The 17,817-nt window shown below is 37.6% G+C and overlaps 2 protein-coding genes and 1 pseudogene across 2 annotated transcripts; 2 read left to right on the forward strand and 1 right to left on the reverse strand.

Annotated features, from left to right (window-relative positions):
* Positions 1-2,788: 2,788 nt before the first annotated feature.
* LOC149013788 (BTB/POZ domain-containing protein At1g63850-like) lies at positions 2,789-5,974 on the reverse strand. Its single transcript, XM_089159773.1, has 2 exons — positions 4,388-5,974; positions 2,789-4,303 (listed from the first exon to the last, which is right to left on the reverse strand). The coding sequence occupies exons 1-2, from the start codon at positions 5,432-5,434 to the stop codon at positions 3,353-3,355; spliced, it is 1,998 nt and encodes a 665-aa protein (XP_089015899.1). The 5' UTR covers positions 5,435-5,974; the 3' UTR covers positions 2,789-3,352.
* Positions 5,975-12,163: 6,189 nt separating this feature from the next.
* LOC149013789 (brassinosteroid-responsive RING protein 1 pseudogene) lies at positions 12,164-13,656 on the forward strand (annotated as a pseudogene).
* Positions 13,657-14,476: 820 nt separating this feature from the next.
* Positions 14,477-17,244, forward strand: LOC149013790 (uncharacterized). Its single transcript, XM_089159972.1, has 4 exons — positions 14,477-14,792; positions 14,881-15,158; positions 15,431-15,492; positions 16,389-17,244. Exons 1-4 carry the CDS (start codon positions 14,584-14,586, stop codon positions 16,593-16,595), a joined length of 756 nt encoding a protein of 251 aa, XP_089016098.1. The 5' UTR covers positions 14,477-14,583; the 3' UTR covers positions 16,596-17,244.
* The last annotated feature ends 573 nt before the right edge of the window (positions 17,245-17,817 follow it).

Consider the following 17,817-nt stretch of genomic DNA (forward strand, 5'->3'; position numbering starts at 1 on the left):
TTTATTAAATTCTTTCTATCAAATAAATAAATAATAATAATAATGGATAATTACTGTTGCCCCATTGTACTCTGATTTTATTACTATTTTATCCCCTCTACTTTTTAAAATTGCTAATCCAACCTTTAACTTTGTCTAAATTACTAATGCCCCCTTCCGTTAAGCTCAGTTAGTTTACTGATGATGTGGCATCTATATATTTTTTTCAAAACCCAAAAATAACCCTACAATTATCTCTTTACTTATTTACTCTTTTGCAAGTTATAATACTATCCTTAATTAATTATGGAGAAAATTTAACTTTAAATTAAAATTTCTTTTCTAAAAAGAAACTACCGAATGAAGAAAAGACTTGAATTTTCTTCTCTAAAAAGAAATCGCCGAATAAAGAAAATATGTGATTAAATAAAACTTAAAATAGAAACTAAAATATTAAGAAATTATTCAAATGTAATTCAAAGTTGAAAATTGAAAATCTTCTAATATATGCTAACGATTGTACAAAGTGTGTGGTCCCACCAAAGCCAAAATTTATTGTAAAATATAAGATTTTAAGGATATAATTGACATTCAATATAGTTTCTAAAAATGAAGGTAATGTCATATTTTTTAACTTATTAATTTTAATGAAGGGCAAAATAGACATTACATATTTGATGTTAACAACCACTTAACACCGTTAGAAGTGAGGGGGCAACAGTAATTTAATAAAGAAAGATGTTTGATTAGTAATAAAACCAAAGTACAAAGGGGCAATAGTAATTATCCCTAATAATAATAATTTATAATTTTTCTTAAATTTGAATTTCTCAATTTCTATATCCATTTTTTCCTATGAGAATCTATCCATCCCCCTAAACTTATTTAGGGTTGACCAAACAACTTCATTTTATTTTATTTATTCTTTGTATTTTTTTAAATAATAATAGAATATGAGTTGGGATACGAATCTTGATATTTTGTAAGATATATATTTTTCTTAATAAAGTAATGAAATACAATACAATTGAATAATTTTTTAAAAGATAATAAAATTAAACAAACAGACATAAACTCATATCCAAAGGAACATCTAAGCATTAGAATGATACGAACGAAATAACATTCTAATATGAATTGAATGTATGATGTTATAGACATCAATTAATTATTTTGAAATTCATAGATAAATTACTTTTAATATGATGATCTATTTAACTATTTTTTTCAAATTTATACTTCAATATTTTTTTTTTCATTTTTTTCTCATATATAGTTGCATATGCATTTGCATGTATAAATTTTTATTATATATATATATATATTATAAAGTCCTCTTATCAAACTAACTTTATACCACAACAATTTCAATTAACTTTACCCCACAATTGCAAATTTATAACTCTATTTAGCTAATTTATATAATAATACTTAAAATTATAGTTCTTTTTTCGATATAATTCACAATAAAAAGATTAGGGTAGAAGCACCCAATATATATATTGAAATACGTTACATTTTGTAATTGAAGAATTTGGAAAATCATTCAGCTATTAAAAAGAAATAGTATAATTTAATTCATATTGTTATGACATTATAATAAAAATATACCTCAGATTTTCTTCTTATAGGTCAGTAATATTTCAATTTCCTCCAATATGTCAATCATCTTCAAAATCATTGTGTTGAATTATAATTAGATACATAGAATAATTAAATACAATAGCTGCATATATTTTGATTATTAATGTGATTTTTGTATGATTATTTATTATCCTCAATCATGCATAATCTATTTCTTTTTAAAAAAAAAAAATTTAAGAGACACTTCAAATATTTCGCAAAAATGATGGACACCCCCAAAAGATATCAACTTGACAAAGACAACTAAAGATGTCTCTTAAATTTTCACAATGGTACACTTCTGTTAGCAAATTTTGTTAAGTCATCCTTAGATAATCTCATAATTCATACATTACTATTAATCTCTTGTTACTTTACAATGTTGCCCCTAAAAATATTAAATTCTTAATTTCATCTTGTTGATTTATCTTTAATTCTTCATTTTATATTATAAGATCTAGAACAATACAACTAAAGTATATTTATCATTTATTTTAACTAATCAATATTTTTAATGAAAAAAAGAAAATCATTGCCAATTTGGCATAGTTTTGGGGTATTATACTTTTCACAAATTATCTTGGAGTGTCCTTAAAGTTTTTCCAATAAATATCATGCATGGTGTATGAACAAAGTAGTTCAAAATTACTAAGAAATAATAAAAAAGAAATGATATACTCTTAAAATGTCTCACATGATTAGCATTTATAATAAACATCACAATTGTCAATGTAATTTTGGTAAAATGGTAAGATCCATATTTTTTAGTGGAGAGGTCATGGGTTCAACCCTTGTGGTTGACAAGCATCCCCTAAGGATGTAATCAAGGCGCAAAAAAAAAATACATTATAGATTGAAAATAAAACAATAAAAAAATTAATTTTACCCAACCAATATTAAATAAATTTCTATAATTCTAGAGGTGGTTTTGTAAGATTTATAGAATTTCAATAGACAACAAAACAAAGAATTATAGCCAAGGTTTAAAGTATTTAAACAATACGATAATAGTTGTAATTTTACACATCCAATACCCTCTCCATTAAATTACACTAAATACATGGCCAGAGGCGATACTCTTGTAGGATCCGTCTCTTAAAATTACCCCAATACGACACCGAACACCAAGACCTTAAACTTTAATTATAAATTTAAATTGAGTAGCGAATGGTTTAACTTTAAACCCGGCGCAAGATCATGATTCCGAGACCGCATTGTGACGGCTAGGGGTAAAGTAGTAAATAGATGAGTCAATGCTGGTGAGGCCGAGGCAGGCCACTGCGCTTTCCCCAGTTCGTCCTCTCCTTCTTCCATGGATTCTGGCGACGGGAAAGATCATTGGTTATGGAATTAACAAAACTATCAAACGAAGATCACTGTAATTTCATGGTTTTCGTTCCAACTGAACGAGCTTCATTACACGCATGACGCCACCAATTCCCCCCAAATTCCCAGTCAACATTGAGAGTAGACTTGTTTCCAATCTCCAACCAGAAAAACCAGGTATTGTCGATTTTGGACACTAAAAGGAAGGGACGAAAAACCCACTAGGAAGTAAATGCATGCGTTCGACGAAATGCTCCACAGGAAAAAAATGGCAAAAAGTAACATCATATGAGTGTGCAGTTGTGGGTGGTGCTGGACCGCAGGTTCTTGCAAGTTGCAACACCAAGTGTAAATGCTGTGGAAAACGTCGATTTCATACAATGTCGAACGGTTCGATCCCCAACAACCCATCGTTCTACTTTCACTAGTGGTCGGAAGAGAGAACGGCAAATCGGAGTTGTGGAGGCTGCTCAGGTCCGCCATTTCGTTTCCAGAAAGCCCTTCTCCACCAAACCTCGAAACCTCTTTGTATGTTGGGGCAATCGTCACCGGAATTCAGGAATCGATTGAACCAGGACATGAGAATCTCCTGTTGTAAGGGCAATGGCAGGGTAAGAATGGTGTTGCTGAGACCCTCCTCAATGAGGTGACGATCGAGACCTTTGGATGCTCTCCTCATCCACCCGAAATCGTCATAAAAAGGATCCAGCCATGTCTGCAAGAGCAAGCATCTCACTTCCTTGGAGGCCAAGATCTGTCCCTTCCCAATCCCAACAAAGAGCCTTGCTGTTACTCTGCTCACCTCATACCGATGAACCGCCGGAACCCTACAATGCGCCTCTGACAGATCCCCTTGAGACGCCCAAGTCTTCAAGAAATCCTCCGCAATCAAGCGATCGATCAGAATATCCAGAATCCAGTGCAGATTATCGGCCTGGCGTGCAATCTGACCAACTTCATGCAGTTCCGATGACGCCGCCCTGAGGAAATGCCCGCGAAGGAGTTGCAGACATCCGTGTAACGCAGAGTAAAGGGAGTCTTTACTAAGGTCATTCTGGGATGAGTTCTCTCGAAGCATTTTGGAGACCAAGACTTTCATATCTTTCCTTGCCTTCTCGTCTTTACCTTCGAGAACTACCTGCAAAAGCCTTAGAAGAACTTCCTCGTTGTTGTTGCTGCTGTTTTTCTCGTTCTCAACCCCAGTTGGCACTTCAACCGAAACTCTCTTCAGCACTTCTCCTGCTCCAGCCCCCTCCAAATGAAGCTGCGACAAGAGCGAGGCCACCTTCTCCTCTTCGTCTTCCGCCCATGGAGCTGCTTCTAAGTACTCTAGACAAGACAGAACTCCAGCGTCGAACACAATTGCAGACGAAACCTGAAACCATTCGACCAGAATAAAATTAAATACCAACTGAACTCGCATAAAAGAGGAAGAATCGACTCATCAAGGTCACCTTACCTTCAAGATACCAAGTACTTTGGAGACATCTTCTTCCATGAGCTTCTTCCGAATATCCTTACAATACATCAACCCCAGAGTCTCCAGGTAAATTTCGATATCTTCGCAATCGGAGATCTCAATAACGTACGGAAGTCGCTGTTGCTTGGACCATCGATCTGAGAGCTTGGCGGCGAAGAACCTACTGTGGGCAACAAGTATATGGCGGTGCACATTCAAGGAAATCGTCAATCCATCCTTGGAGCTCAGAGTAAGCTTAACGTCACTGGAAGTGGGATCGTTAAACTGGTTCCCAGGGCTGCAACTCCCTAAGATCTCTGCCACTCGCTGCTGCAACAGTGCTTGAGTATCCTGAATAGTGTTTTGAAATTTCCCTGGAAGAACTGGAGGGTGATCTGATAGAATGGAGTTCCTGGGTTGACAATCGGGTTCGTTTGCCATCATCTCGAAGAGCGTCGGACTTGATCTGGTTTTATCGAGAGGTGGCTGCGGCGGAGGAGACATTGGGTTTAAGAGCCCGGCGTTCAGGCAAGAGTTAAATTTACTGTAACTGGAAGGAAATGAGCCGAAAGAACCACCGCCATTGACACAAATACTAGCGGAAGCGGAAGAGTCCATAACTGGAGAACCAGTACTAGAAGAAAAGCTAAGCTTAGGAATTGCTACCAGTGACTCTGACGGAGATTGTGACGTAGACAGAGAAGTGGTGGAGGAGGAGTTAATGGTAATTGCCACAGGACGAGGTGGCGGTGGTGGTGGTGGTGGAGGAACAGAAGGGGAAGGGTTATATTTGGAAGAAGTGCAGCACCAAGAGTCTTCAGGGGCTACAATAGTGGGAGGGTCTCGTTTACGGAGATGAACATGGAGGGTGAGATCTCCGGCGGAGGAGGAGTGATCCGGCGAGTTGGGGGCGGCGGCGGAGGCGGAAATGGTGGTTTCACGACGCTTTCGTCTTCTGGGTTTGATGGGTTGGATTTGGATTTGGGTTTTGAGAGGTGCACCTGCTGCCATGAGTGCCTGTTTCTTGTCCTTTAGGGCATTGCGCATCCCAATTCCCGCCACAATACCACAAGGTGGGGAACGGTGACAGATAAAATTGTGATCCGTAAACTAGGGGTTCTGATATCTTGTGTAAGATTGGAAAACGAGAAACTTACAATTAAAAATTTTTAATGGAGGCCGAGAGGGTTTAATGCAGAAGAACGTTTGAACCGGGGAACAAAAAGAAGAAAAAAAACACAGAGAATTAATTGAGGGGGTCAAAATGTTAACTGCTCTACTAATGCTTTTCTAAACTGAAACCCAATCAATGTGGAGTTATTGCAGCTCTGCAATTGCGCTTCTGTGACTAAAGTAGGTGAAAAGAGAAGAGCCCCGACCGTAAAACTCTTCGTAAAGAGAACGGAAGCAGTTGATCTGATCTGATGACCGCTCTACCAAAAAGAATCTGATGATCGACTTTAATGTTCATTTGGACTTTGGAGATTTCAAAGACTGAGGAAAAGAAGAAAAGAGAGAGCTGGGCCATGCTTCAGATAAAGCCATAAATGAAAACCCCAGGTCCCAAAGGTAGGGGTTCCTTTTATCTTCTCTTTTCCTTTTGTTTTTCTTCCTTGTCATATGAGCCACTTTGGTTTCTTTGTCTTGTTACAATGTTTCGTTCTTTGTCTTGTTAATGCTATTACTTGCTTTCTAGCTAGCTCCCTTTGTTTTTACCAGTTGTTTGGGTGGGTGGAATTTGAATTGGTTTAGGATGTCATTATCTCATCAACGACTCCACTAGAAAAAACAAATGTAATGGGGAAAAAACATTGGGTGGGCTCCAAATCCAAAGGATAAAAAGAATGCAAAAATGAAAACCCTTGGTGCTTTTTTTCTTTCTTTCTTTTCCTTGGTGCCTGTGAATCTGTGATACAGATTTTATCAGGGATATCCCGAGGAGGTAGCTTTTAAGCATAATTGATAAAAGATAGCAATCCAACCCTTAAATTATAAAGTTAATGACAGACAAAATAAAGGGGTAGAAAACATAACAACCTCTAATGTGTTGTAAACATAAAAGGACTCTATCAAGACTTGTCCAACCTCAATGAACCAACAACTCAAGACTCACAATGGTTCAGCTCCAACGGCTAGCTTTGAGGAGTTGTTACAGTCTGATTGACTGTTTGGTTGGCCTGAATTAGATATATTTGAACTTTTGACGCATGGTGATAACTTTTTATCACCAAATTCAGCAGTTAGGGAACCAAGCATCACTACCCTCCCCCTCCCCAACACCCCCAACCACCATACATTGAGAAGTTTTGTTTTCACTGTGGATGAAATGGAACTTGTACCTTACAGAAGATCCACAATAGTATGGTAAACGCTGAACGGTAGTAGTCCCTCTCTTTTTTCCCAAGGGCTCACCACTAAGTCACATAGCATTGGTGGTCCCTGCGGAAGCATAGATCTAGCCAAGAGAGTTGTAGCATCAAATTTAAAAAGATTAGGATCTAGCTCCTTAAGTACTTACCCATTTGTTGCAGGTTTCATAGTTTGGTAGATTCATAAATGTTTATCTTTATGCGAGATTGGATTAGTGACTACAAACAATGCCAGAGAGAACTTTTCACTTGTCACCATAAGATTTGTAGTCAACAAAACTCTAAATCTCAAAGATGAAGGGAGAGGAGCAGGGCTCTCAAGTCTGAAGTGTGTGTTTCTTTGTTCTTAATATTTTAACAAGAAAAATCTCTGTGAGGGGAATAGGCCATCATGGTTGCTCACAGAGTCCTTTCCTGTTCTTTTATTATATCACAGCTCCAAATGCAATATTTCTGCTTTATCTTTATTTATTGTGTACCTTTGGGTTCCTGCCCATCATGTGCTGTCTCTCTTTTCCATCTTTTTGTATTTGTATTCTTAATAATAGAATGAAGGATATATATATCTTATATATATAAGATAATACATATAGCTCAAGGAGACAACTTTACAGATTATCTTGGCCCCCTCGAACAAGACAACCAGCCTTCAAGACTGCATTATCGAAGCTAATAACAGACCTAATTGACATCTTTTTTTCAATTTTCTTTTCTGTTCAGAAGAAAACTTGAGACACCCTCCAATTATAGATACACAAGGCTTTATGTTCATCTATTGATACAAATCTTAGGATTTTGGTTAGTACACCTGGCATTTAAGTAGGCATCTGATGAGTGGCGGTTGAATGTTTGTTTTATATATTTTAAAGACAGTATATCAATTTCAATTGTCACTTCAGTTCACAGTTAAACATAGTTGAATTGTCAAGAAGACTGTTTTAGTACTGTTGGAACATATAGCGTACTTTCAAATCCTGAGTCAAATCAAGTCACCCCTACCAAGCTAGTGGAAAAATCCAGTCCCTCTCTTGGATAGTGACAGATGAGTTCTATAATGGTTACTACTGCTACAGAAACTCAAAGCTCTGAGCTTCTGATCTTTATTATCAGTTCACAGAGAATTCGCAAATCTCTTAACCTTGTATCTTTGGCCAGCAAAAACTTGTATTTCGGCTATTCTTACAGGAAAATGCCAACAGTACAATATTGAACACTTGTTTAGGTACATACAAGTGCTGAACTCTTTTCCTAAGTCTCTTTAGAGAAGGGAAAAAAGAAAAACAAAAAAAGACAAAATCAGATAAAATGGCTGCCTGGGAGGGCAAAAGTGGGCTGCCTTGGCAGGCAACAGGGATCTCAGGCTTGGATTGGTTCATGGAGGTCCATCAAGCTACTTGGACTGCAGACTAGCCCATAGAGTGGGGGACCATAGACTAGCCCATGTAGAGCCCATAGAGTTGGCAAGTTGGATGTAAGCCCAGTGAAGTTTTGGAAGGAACTAATTAAAGGGTATTGATAATTGATGTGGCAAGCTTTATATTCCTGTTAATTTTGAAATGTAATATTACAAAAAGGGGGATTGGTTTCATCAGAAAATTTCAGATTATCAAATAGGATAGATTAGAGTTTCAGTATTGTAGATCGATGGCATTACATTGCACTGCTACATAGACAGATCAAAGTGGTTGGTACAAAAATCACAAACCAACATCCCCACATGGCTTTAGGGTCCCCACCTTATCATCATCTAATCACAAATGGGGGCATGGAAATCATACCCACCCATGAAAAGATATGGAGACCATTTTCCAATTCCCATTCCATTCTATTTTAGTGTTTAAGGGAAGATTCTTAATTGTATCAGTTGAAAGCCATAACTGAACTTCATTTTCTCCATCACCTCCCCACGTTGATTCTAGGCATAAGGATAATAAAATGAGTAAAACAAGGGGGGTATTAACTTTTAAGGCATACCAGAAAGGCAGCTAATTTGATAAACTAGGCATTTGTTAATTGTTTGTTTTAATTAAGCTGTCTATTGAGAACCATTTAGTTTAGTTTTGATTTGAAAATTAAATTTGATTAGGATGAGAAAGGATGAAGGAGCAATCTTGATTAAGAGTAGATTAGATTTTGAGTGGTGAAGTTTCGCATGTTACATCAAAATCGCGAAACTAGATTAGTTAAGACATTATTGATGAAGACAGGTTCACAAGATAATCCATATCAAAAGACAAGAGAGAGTAGAAACCAGGGTGAACACTTTGAATAGAAGATAACGTATTTTAGTTAATAAGGATTGTGTGGTCAGCATGAGAGAACAGAGACAATGATAAGATACTAATCGAAATGATTACTTGTCAAGCAGACCACTTATGTGGCCAAATAGCTCAGTGACTCTCTCTGATATGAACAGAGAGAGAGAGAGAGAGAGAGAGAGAGAGAGAGAGAGAGAGAGAGAGAGAGAGAGAGAGAGAGAGAGAGAGAGATTGATTGGCATCTGTGAAAGAGAGAAAGAGGGGTTGATTGGCATCTATGATTCTAAATGGTGAAGGCTTTTTATGGGATTCCTGGTGTGTAGATTATTATTGGCTGAAACCCATCTGTGGAAAACATACTAATTAAGATTTATGACAACAAACCCTTTTCTCAGTTCTCACTGTTTATAAGGTGGAGTTTGAATATTAATTACTACACCCATGTACAGCTTTTAAGAAAGGAGGTTAGATTAGATACCCTAGCTTAATTTCCTTACTAGTCTCTCCTGCTAAACGCTATTCCTGCACCCTAACTTTATTTCCTGATGAGACACAAAAAGAATCACCTTCTAGGCTTCTAACTTTAAGAGAAAAGAAAAGTACCAGCTCATAGTGATAAACTCTTCCAGGAAAACCGAGATTAAGAAGCAACTTAACCTTCAAACTAAGATTTATGCACCTCCAGCTTTTTGAAAGGAATCCTGAAGCAAACGAATGAAAACACTAATGCTTTAATTAAGAAAATTAAATACCCAGGTATGGATGTTCATGCTCATTAAAGTTAACAACTGATGCATGGACCACACGCTTACAAGATGATAATGGCTAATGACTAAATTAATTGGGTTGGGTTTGCGTCTTCAATCAAAATTCCTACCTTGATTCCAGCTTTTCTGAATAAGAAAGATTCATGAATCTTGTTCTTCATAAGCCCACTTGCAGAAACAAGGATAAGAACTAGAAAAGCAGCCATGTGAGACACATCAGCTCTCATTCTGCTAAATGATCAACTAAGTGCTTCTTTCATTCTTCTTTTATTATAAAAGAAAGACTGGGAGAGACAGGTTGTGAGATTACTCTTGCTTGCAAATGACAATTGGATTGCAGTACAAGTTGCCATTTGATTATACCTAGGTTAACCAAATTAAGTAATGTTTTAGTTCAAGTTGGTCAGAAGTTGCCGCTTGATTTTTAACTTACTGCAGAAAACTCCTTTAATCTTGTTGTTTATTAAGATGGATAAGTGGAGAATGAGAATTAAAGTTAACCCTCACTGTTCTTCCACAGACAACTTCTGAGATTCCCGTTTGTGAGCAGCAGAGCCATATTCCTCATGTCGAGCAATACAGTACTACACATAGCTCATGAACAGCAACAGAGCTGAAACTTCTGAGTTGGCAACCCAATTAGTACTGTTCACCTTCTTCTTAATAATCCCTTTAAATAGAGTAAATTTTAGTCCTATAACCCTGTTTCACATGGTGAACTAAGAACCATAGCTCTACAGAGAACTTTGGAATCACTGGGATTTAGATTTTTATAATGGAATCTGTCTCTCACAAATCTTACCTTTTGATTTGTGCGAATATCTACTTTGGCATTATGAGATGCTGTGTCCAATAAAATATATGGGCTCTCTCATAATTTAGAGAAGGGAAAAGGAATTCTGTGAGATGAGAAGATAGAAAAGGATGGAAGGCTTATGGGTGTAGGAGACATGGTGACCCTGTAGAAGGCTACAGTCCAAGTTGGGGAGAAGAAAATAAGAGGAAGAGGTCAAAAAACAGGGGATGTGGGGTCTAAATGTCTTGGCTGGGTAAGACAAAGCCCAAAGCAGCGTGACAGACAGGTCGTCGGCTGTGTGTTGCTGCTAATCTGAAGGTGAAGAAGAAGGCTTTGGCGTTTGCACCTATAAAAAATATATACAAGGTGCGTGGGTAGGTATGGTTCCTGAGTGCATTCCCACCGACTTCGCCTCACCATGCCACCAGCTTCCATTGCGCTGCGCTCCCTCTCCCACCTGGACGCAGGAGTCAGGACCCCATGTTGTGTAGTTAGGGCAGCTTCAATTGGTGAGTCTGGATCCTCTTCCCGTCAGGATAGAATTCTATGCTTCTCTCTCATTTTTCTATTATATAATAATTATATAGTAGGGAGAGACCAACCTCTGAATGCTGATAAAATGAATAAAAAATAAGATGCACAACAACTTCTACTTTGATGGGTAGAGGATTCGGACTCTTAATTTGTATGCATTCTTGAAATGACACCCTTTTGCTCTCTTGCGCGTGTTTATTCGTTGGGCGCATATGTGTGGGATAGGTACAACAAAGAAGCTGAAAAAGACAAACCTAAAAAGAACCAAAATAGATTGATATATTATCAAACAAAGTTGGGAAATAATATAAGAATGACAAAGGGGTATGTTCGCATCGGCATCGTAGCAGCCTACTTATTAGATGTGCTCTAGCTCGAGTTATGATCTTTTAATCTAATGGATAGAAAATTGTACTTCTTTCATATCTTTCACCTCATGTTTAGGAGGAAACTCTATCTATCTCTGATTTATTTGATCATTACTGAGAGGTGGGTCTCACACAAAGTGTGAAGAAGATTTTGCATACAGTACATGAAAATGCATATAAATTTAAAAAGTGATATGAAGTACTAGTGGGTTTATTGTTCCTAGCATTGAGAGCCTGGACCATTCTATCAATTTGATTTATCACAACTTATAAGGGATAATGGATGTTTTGGTTCATGAACCTCTTCAGTGACTGGAGAGGACTCGGTGAGGAATGTCAGATAGGATTAGAGCAAGAAGCAACAATCAATAAAGCTTGATGGGCACTGTGGGGGAGGGGGGGGACCTCAATGAAGGACCGTTTTATCTAATTGGTCCTCTCTCCAGTGACTGGAGAGAGTCACTTATAAACCAATCATACGTGCGACATGTGAAGCACGTGAGAGTTGTAAAATTACAAATTACAACAGCAATCAACTAATTCACAATTCAAATTGGGATTGTAAATGCATTACAGGGGCAGTTTTGTCGTTTCACGTCGAGGGAGATTTGAAGGTTCGTTGCGCTTGCGTTCCCTTCGCCGTTATTCGTTCAAAAAAAGGGTAGCGGCAGATCTCTCTTTCTCTCTCTTTCCTCTGTTCATGTTTTGTCTTTCATGGCGACATCGGTCAGACTTTGTTCAGATGATGAGTTGGGTCTTGTAGTTACAAATGTTAAATACCCAAAGCAAAACGAGTAAAGAACCAAAGCCCAGCTTTGCATTTCTCTCTCGTGACTCCTCTCTGCAACATTTAGGGTCTTCCACCATGGGTTTCCCAGTGGGTTATACAGAACTTTTCCTTCCAAAGCTACTTGTTCATGCACTTTCCATCCTGGGAATCGTCAGAAAACTCATATGTTGGCTATTTCGATTGGTGGGTCTCGGAGATTTTCTCGAATCCGACATTGCTTGGCCTGATCGTCCCGTCAACCCACCTGAATTCCACTCTGTTTCTGCAGTTCTGATCCGAGAAATCCTACCAGTAGTGAAATTCGAGGACTTGGTCACCGCCGGGGAGCGCGAAACGCCGGAAAGCTGTGCTGTCTGTCTCTATGAGTTCGAGGGCTGTGAAGAGATTAGACGCTTGACGAACTGCCGACACATCTTCCACAAGAGTTGCCTGGATCGGTGGATGGATCATGATCAGAAAACTTGTCCACTCTGTAGAACACCATTCATTTCCGATGAGTTGCAGGAAGCCTATAATGAACGCCTCTGGAGTGCTTCTGTTATTCCTGATTTCTACAGAGAATATTCTTCGGTTCCAGGTTTTTAGCTTTTCAATCTGAAGAAGAACAAGGGAAAAAAAGACGGGGTTCTGGACTGGACAGACTAAAAAATGTACATAATATCCATCCGACAATTCGGAAAAAGTATTTCGTTTTTGTATACTCTTTTTCTCTCAGAAATTTAGTGATTAAAAAAAATTGTTCTTTAATTCATTTCATTCTCTCTTCGCTAGAGTAGATCGAAAGGGCTAGTTTCTCAGTCTTGGCCGGATTCCGGCAATGTTTATTTTAATTCAGATAGCAGATCCTTCATCCATAGAAAAGCCAGGGATTGGTGAACAGAGAAAGTACAGAAACCCGGATCAGATTGGTCGATTGAGTGAGGATTTCGAGATTTCTCTGAATAACAGTAACAGTGGGATTTGGGCTTTGGGCAAGTCATTTAAGAGGTTTTGAATCTTTTGATTAGATCTTTCTTCTACAAATGAAGCTTGCTAAGATCACTTTCTTGAGTTCTTCTATGTTCGCCCTTTGCCGGTTTGCCCTGCCATTTCTTGCTTCCCTGGACTTGGGTTCTGCATCGAAATTAAAGCAACATGTTTCAGTCCTCTGTCTTCGTCCTGTTAAATCTTTTGGAAGATCTACTTCGATTCTAATGTTGGAAGTTAAAACTTCTCAGTTCTAAGCCTCTAATGGGTAATTCTGCATTTTATCAGGGAAGAACGGAGACGAGGCAGAGAAGCAATTATGGTTTTTCTCTCGTTCTTCAATGCTTCGGTTCCAAACTGAGCCATCCAAACCATTGCAAGAAATGCAGTAAAAGCCAATCATGATGGCGGCCCGACCAGATCCATTAACTAACTCTTCTTTTTAGGGTGAAATCCATTTAACTAACTTTGCTCTACGAAGAAAGAAAATGAGAAAAATTAGGTGATTAGTTGTTTTTAAGTTTTCTTATACAAAAATAGCACTCAATGTTTTACTTTACAAAGCTAATTAAACTAAGTTTGCATTGACAAAATTAGTCAAAATTGTGCTTTTTCACTTGTTTGGACATTTTTATCCCTAAAATTGACTATATCGGCATAAAGGTGAAAATGTCCAAAGGGTATAAAAAATAATGATTTTTCTCTTATGGACAAAATAATGATTTTTTCACTTGATGTGATCAGTTTTGGAGGTAAAAAGTAACAAAAAATATGAAAAATCAATATTTTTGTTAGTTTTGTAAATGCAAACTTAATTTTGACTAATTTTATAAAGTAAAACATTGATTGACTATTTTTGTAAAGGGAAACATAAAAGCAGCTAATCACATAATTTTCCCAAGAAAATGAAAGGAATCAGAATGGACGATTCATATGAATCTGTTGAACCGATTCAACCGTCCGATTCATTCTCCAGTTCTTCGACAAAGCGGCAATTGCGGATCCTTGTACCGTGCGAATGACAGAAATAGCCATGAAATCTTCCTACTTTCCACCGTATTCTTAAAGTACTTGAAGGGAAATATATTACGTTTTCATGACCAACACACGTCGTTCAATTCCACGTGTCCTCGCCACGTCTCTCCCTCTATCGTTGACTTTTTATGCTCTCACTTGTTTACTACTCCTTTGTAATTCCTAGTTGAAAGTTGAAACTTGAAACTTTGCTTAAACCCCAAGGCTTTACGTAAAGATCCCAAAAAAACTGAGAAATTGCAGAGAAAATCAAAATGTGAAGAACACCATCAAATCTCTACCTCTGTTTCTCTGTTTTGGTCTGGTCGCTGAAATGCACATTTCTGGAAAAGAAAGGGAATCTAAATTAGGGCGGAAAGAGTTATTTCTCATCTCGTTGTTTCTGTTGGTGTTCTTCAAAGCTAATGCTTTGCCTTGCAAGGACAATCGATGCAAAACTGGAAATTGCAATGACATGGGCGCTTGTATTTGTAATCTCCCTGATCCTTCTACCATCCTTGAAGGGGATCGATCATTCCTTGGGTACGAATGTCTCTCCTTATTGATTTTTCAGAATTTTCTCTTTGGGAACCACTTTAATTCGGCATGGTTTCTTTTTCTTTGGATCTAGGGGGAGGTTTTGCGATGAGGAGCAGATGATGTGTGACGGGACTAATTCGTTCTGGTGTGAAAACGGGGCGACCTGCGAGGAGATTGTTCATGGCGAGAATTACACCTGTAAGTGTCTTGCAGGATATACTGGTGAGCATTGCGAGCACATTGGGGCTCCCTGTGGTCGACTTTTCTGTTTTCATGAAGCAGAATGCTTAGTTGAAGGTGATGTGTGCGAGTGTTCACCAGATTGGAAAGGCAGCGTTGACTGTTCTTTGCCTACCAGAACTGATACAGGTTTTTTTTCTTTTCAAACCCTTTCGATTTTCTTTCTCCTTCCATTTTCTTTAAATTCTCTTTTTCTTTTTGGAAGAATAAAGAACCGATTGAATATATGGTCTTCATCTTCATTTCCTCTCTTTCAACTCCAGACTGCCCCAAGTCATCAATCAGAGATTGAGAACTTATTCATAGAACAGCATGAATTTTTTGTACAGACTTTAGTTTCTGATACCCAAAACAGACATTCATTTTGTTCTTTTCTCACTCTACATTATCATCCGCTGCAGAACCAAATGAAAATTCAACCACTAAAGTAGTTATACATGGAGATGGCAAAAGTAATACTAAGGTGTGTATGATTTTTCATTCCTGCATTTTGTTTTTGTTTTTCTAGATTAAAGAAAGAGATGTACTGGCTCACAAATAAGGAGGGTTTACTAACTCGTAATGAGAAATCTTGAGTATAATTTCAAAGTTCACAACTGAAATTTGAAGTTAATCAACATTACCAAACTAGTCTGTTTATCTAGTGCTGCTTGAAACTCATGTCTCTGGTGTTCTTGAGTTATTATTGAACATCGGTTGGTCACTAATCTAGACTCAGGTCTAGTGTCAGCATAACCACAGAGGTTATCACATTCACTGAGAGTTTGTTTTTAAAATATAAAGCCAACGTTTAGGAACTGTAAATGGTCCTCTCTTGCCATCCAGTAAGCATGCCTTCATAGGTATGCATGGATGGGAGTTCTCATTTTACATATGCAACTCTTGTTTGCTTTTATGTCTTAGTGAAAGACCATATTTGACCTCATATTGCAATGTACTAGCTCCTTTATGATTATCCCTTACAACTCCATTGAAACAGAGAAATCTCAAGAACACTCAAAGCTAAAAAAATTCAGTCAAGGTGCCTTTTATCCTAACTCTTAACTTTCCTTTCTAATAGTCACAATCTCTCATCAAGGAAATTTTAGCAGACAGCTTTCCTGAGAGGAAACTGAGAGGTTCAGCTGCTTTTTTGTCGGGACAAATTTGTCAATCAATCATCTAACTAAATTAGGCGCTAGTTATTATCATAATCTGTTATTCAGATGATAACTGTCAACTGGGTAGGGATCACAGCAGACCTAGTTTCCATATTTAATTTCAGCATTTCATGTTTTCATGGTTTTTCTTTCTTAAATTATGGCTTCATGTTAAGTAAGCACCTGCCCTCTTACGAGCATCTGTCATTCTTGTGTTCAGTGGGTTGCAGTGTTACTGGTCATTTCATGTATAGCAACTGTTTCTGGTGTTTGTATTTATGTTAAGAGATTCTCCAAGAAGAGAGAAGAACAAGTTCCAAAGTTTCAACAGTTGTCCCAAATACAGACAAATGACTTCCTGGATGATGATGATGAAGATGATTCATCTATCCCAGGAGGAGTTCTCAATGACAATGCACACCTTTAGATCATAATATTCGATGTTGAGATTCTCTATAGAAGTTTTTTGTTTGCTGGGTACTTCAGTTTTCTTGTATTTTATCATACTGTGATGTTGTTTGTTTTAGTTATTAAACCTGAAAGTTACATTGTTTTATTCAGAACTTCGATGCTATTGGGATGATGATTGAGATTTTTGTGGCTCAGGATGAAAATTGATTGCCTCATCGAACTCAAATTTGTTATTTCTTCTGATTTTCTGAAGGTTTGATAACCCCAAAAAGACAGAAAAATAGAAGCTAAAGCAGAGAACAGGTTTAATCTCTAAAGCTCCAACGATCAATGTTGAGGGATGAATTGATGATGTAGTCAGTGTTGCCTAGGACAAAAGACATGTCAGAATTAGAACCCCAGCAGTATGTGTAGGTTCCATCCCTAATAAATACATGACTCTTTTGACTCCAACATACCATGATGGTCTCCAGGTGGGATTGAGGTTCAATGCTGTAATGTACATCACTGAACTGCATACAATGAGGATGCAATGAGTGGCCGAGGTCGAAATCTCAACCACTCCTTTGATTTTTTTTTCAACCATACCTACCTGTAACAAAAAACAAACAAAAAAACAAAAAAAGGCAAAATAAGTGTCTGAGATTTTAACCTCGACCACTCATTTGATTGTGACCATACACAGCTCAATTAATGTGCAACACTGAAGTTGAACTCCTTTTAATGAACAATAATAGAAATTTTTTTAGAGGTAAAATTATAAGCAAAACTTATAAGAGAACCAGCAGCCACGAGATATAATCTTGCACAAGGAATCCTCTGCACATTTGAGGAAAGAACCGTAAACACCCATCTAGTCGCCTATAACCAGTTTTTCCAAAAAATATAATCGCCTGTAACCAGTAGGATCAGAATGAAAGGACATTCTTGTAACAGTCACCATATTTATGGAATCCGGATCTTCTCCCCGTCGGGGGAGCACAGATAGCTTCCTGACCACAAAAAGTGAGCCCCACTGGGAAAAAAAAAAAATAAACTTTTTTTTTATTTTTTTTCAAAAAGTATTTCACCATGAGCCCCACTGATGTTTGTGGTCAGGAAGCGTCGGGATCGCTGATCCAAACTCATATTTATGTTCTCTTTGATGATTATGGATCATCATGACATCGTCATGATAATTACAGATCAATGATGAAAGAAGCTATATCGGTTTCAACCATACAAAAACTTCACGATTT

Source organism: Hakea prostrata, chromosome 6 (genome assembly GCF_041222555.1).
Source record: "Hakea prostrata isolate BN-2017 chromosome 6, UWA_Hpros_2, whole genome shotgun sequence".
Taxonomy (NCBI): domain Eukaryota; kingdom Viridiplantae; phylum Streptophyta; class Magnoliopsida; order Proteales; family Proteaceae; genus Hakea; species Hakea prostrata.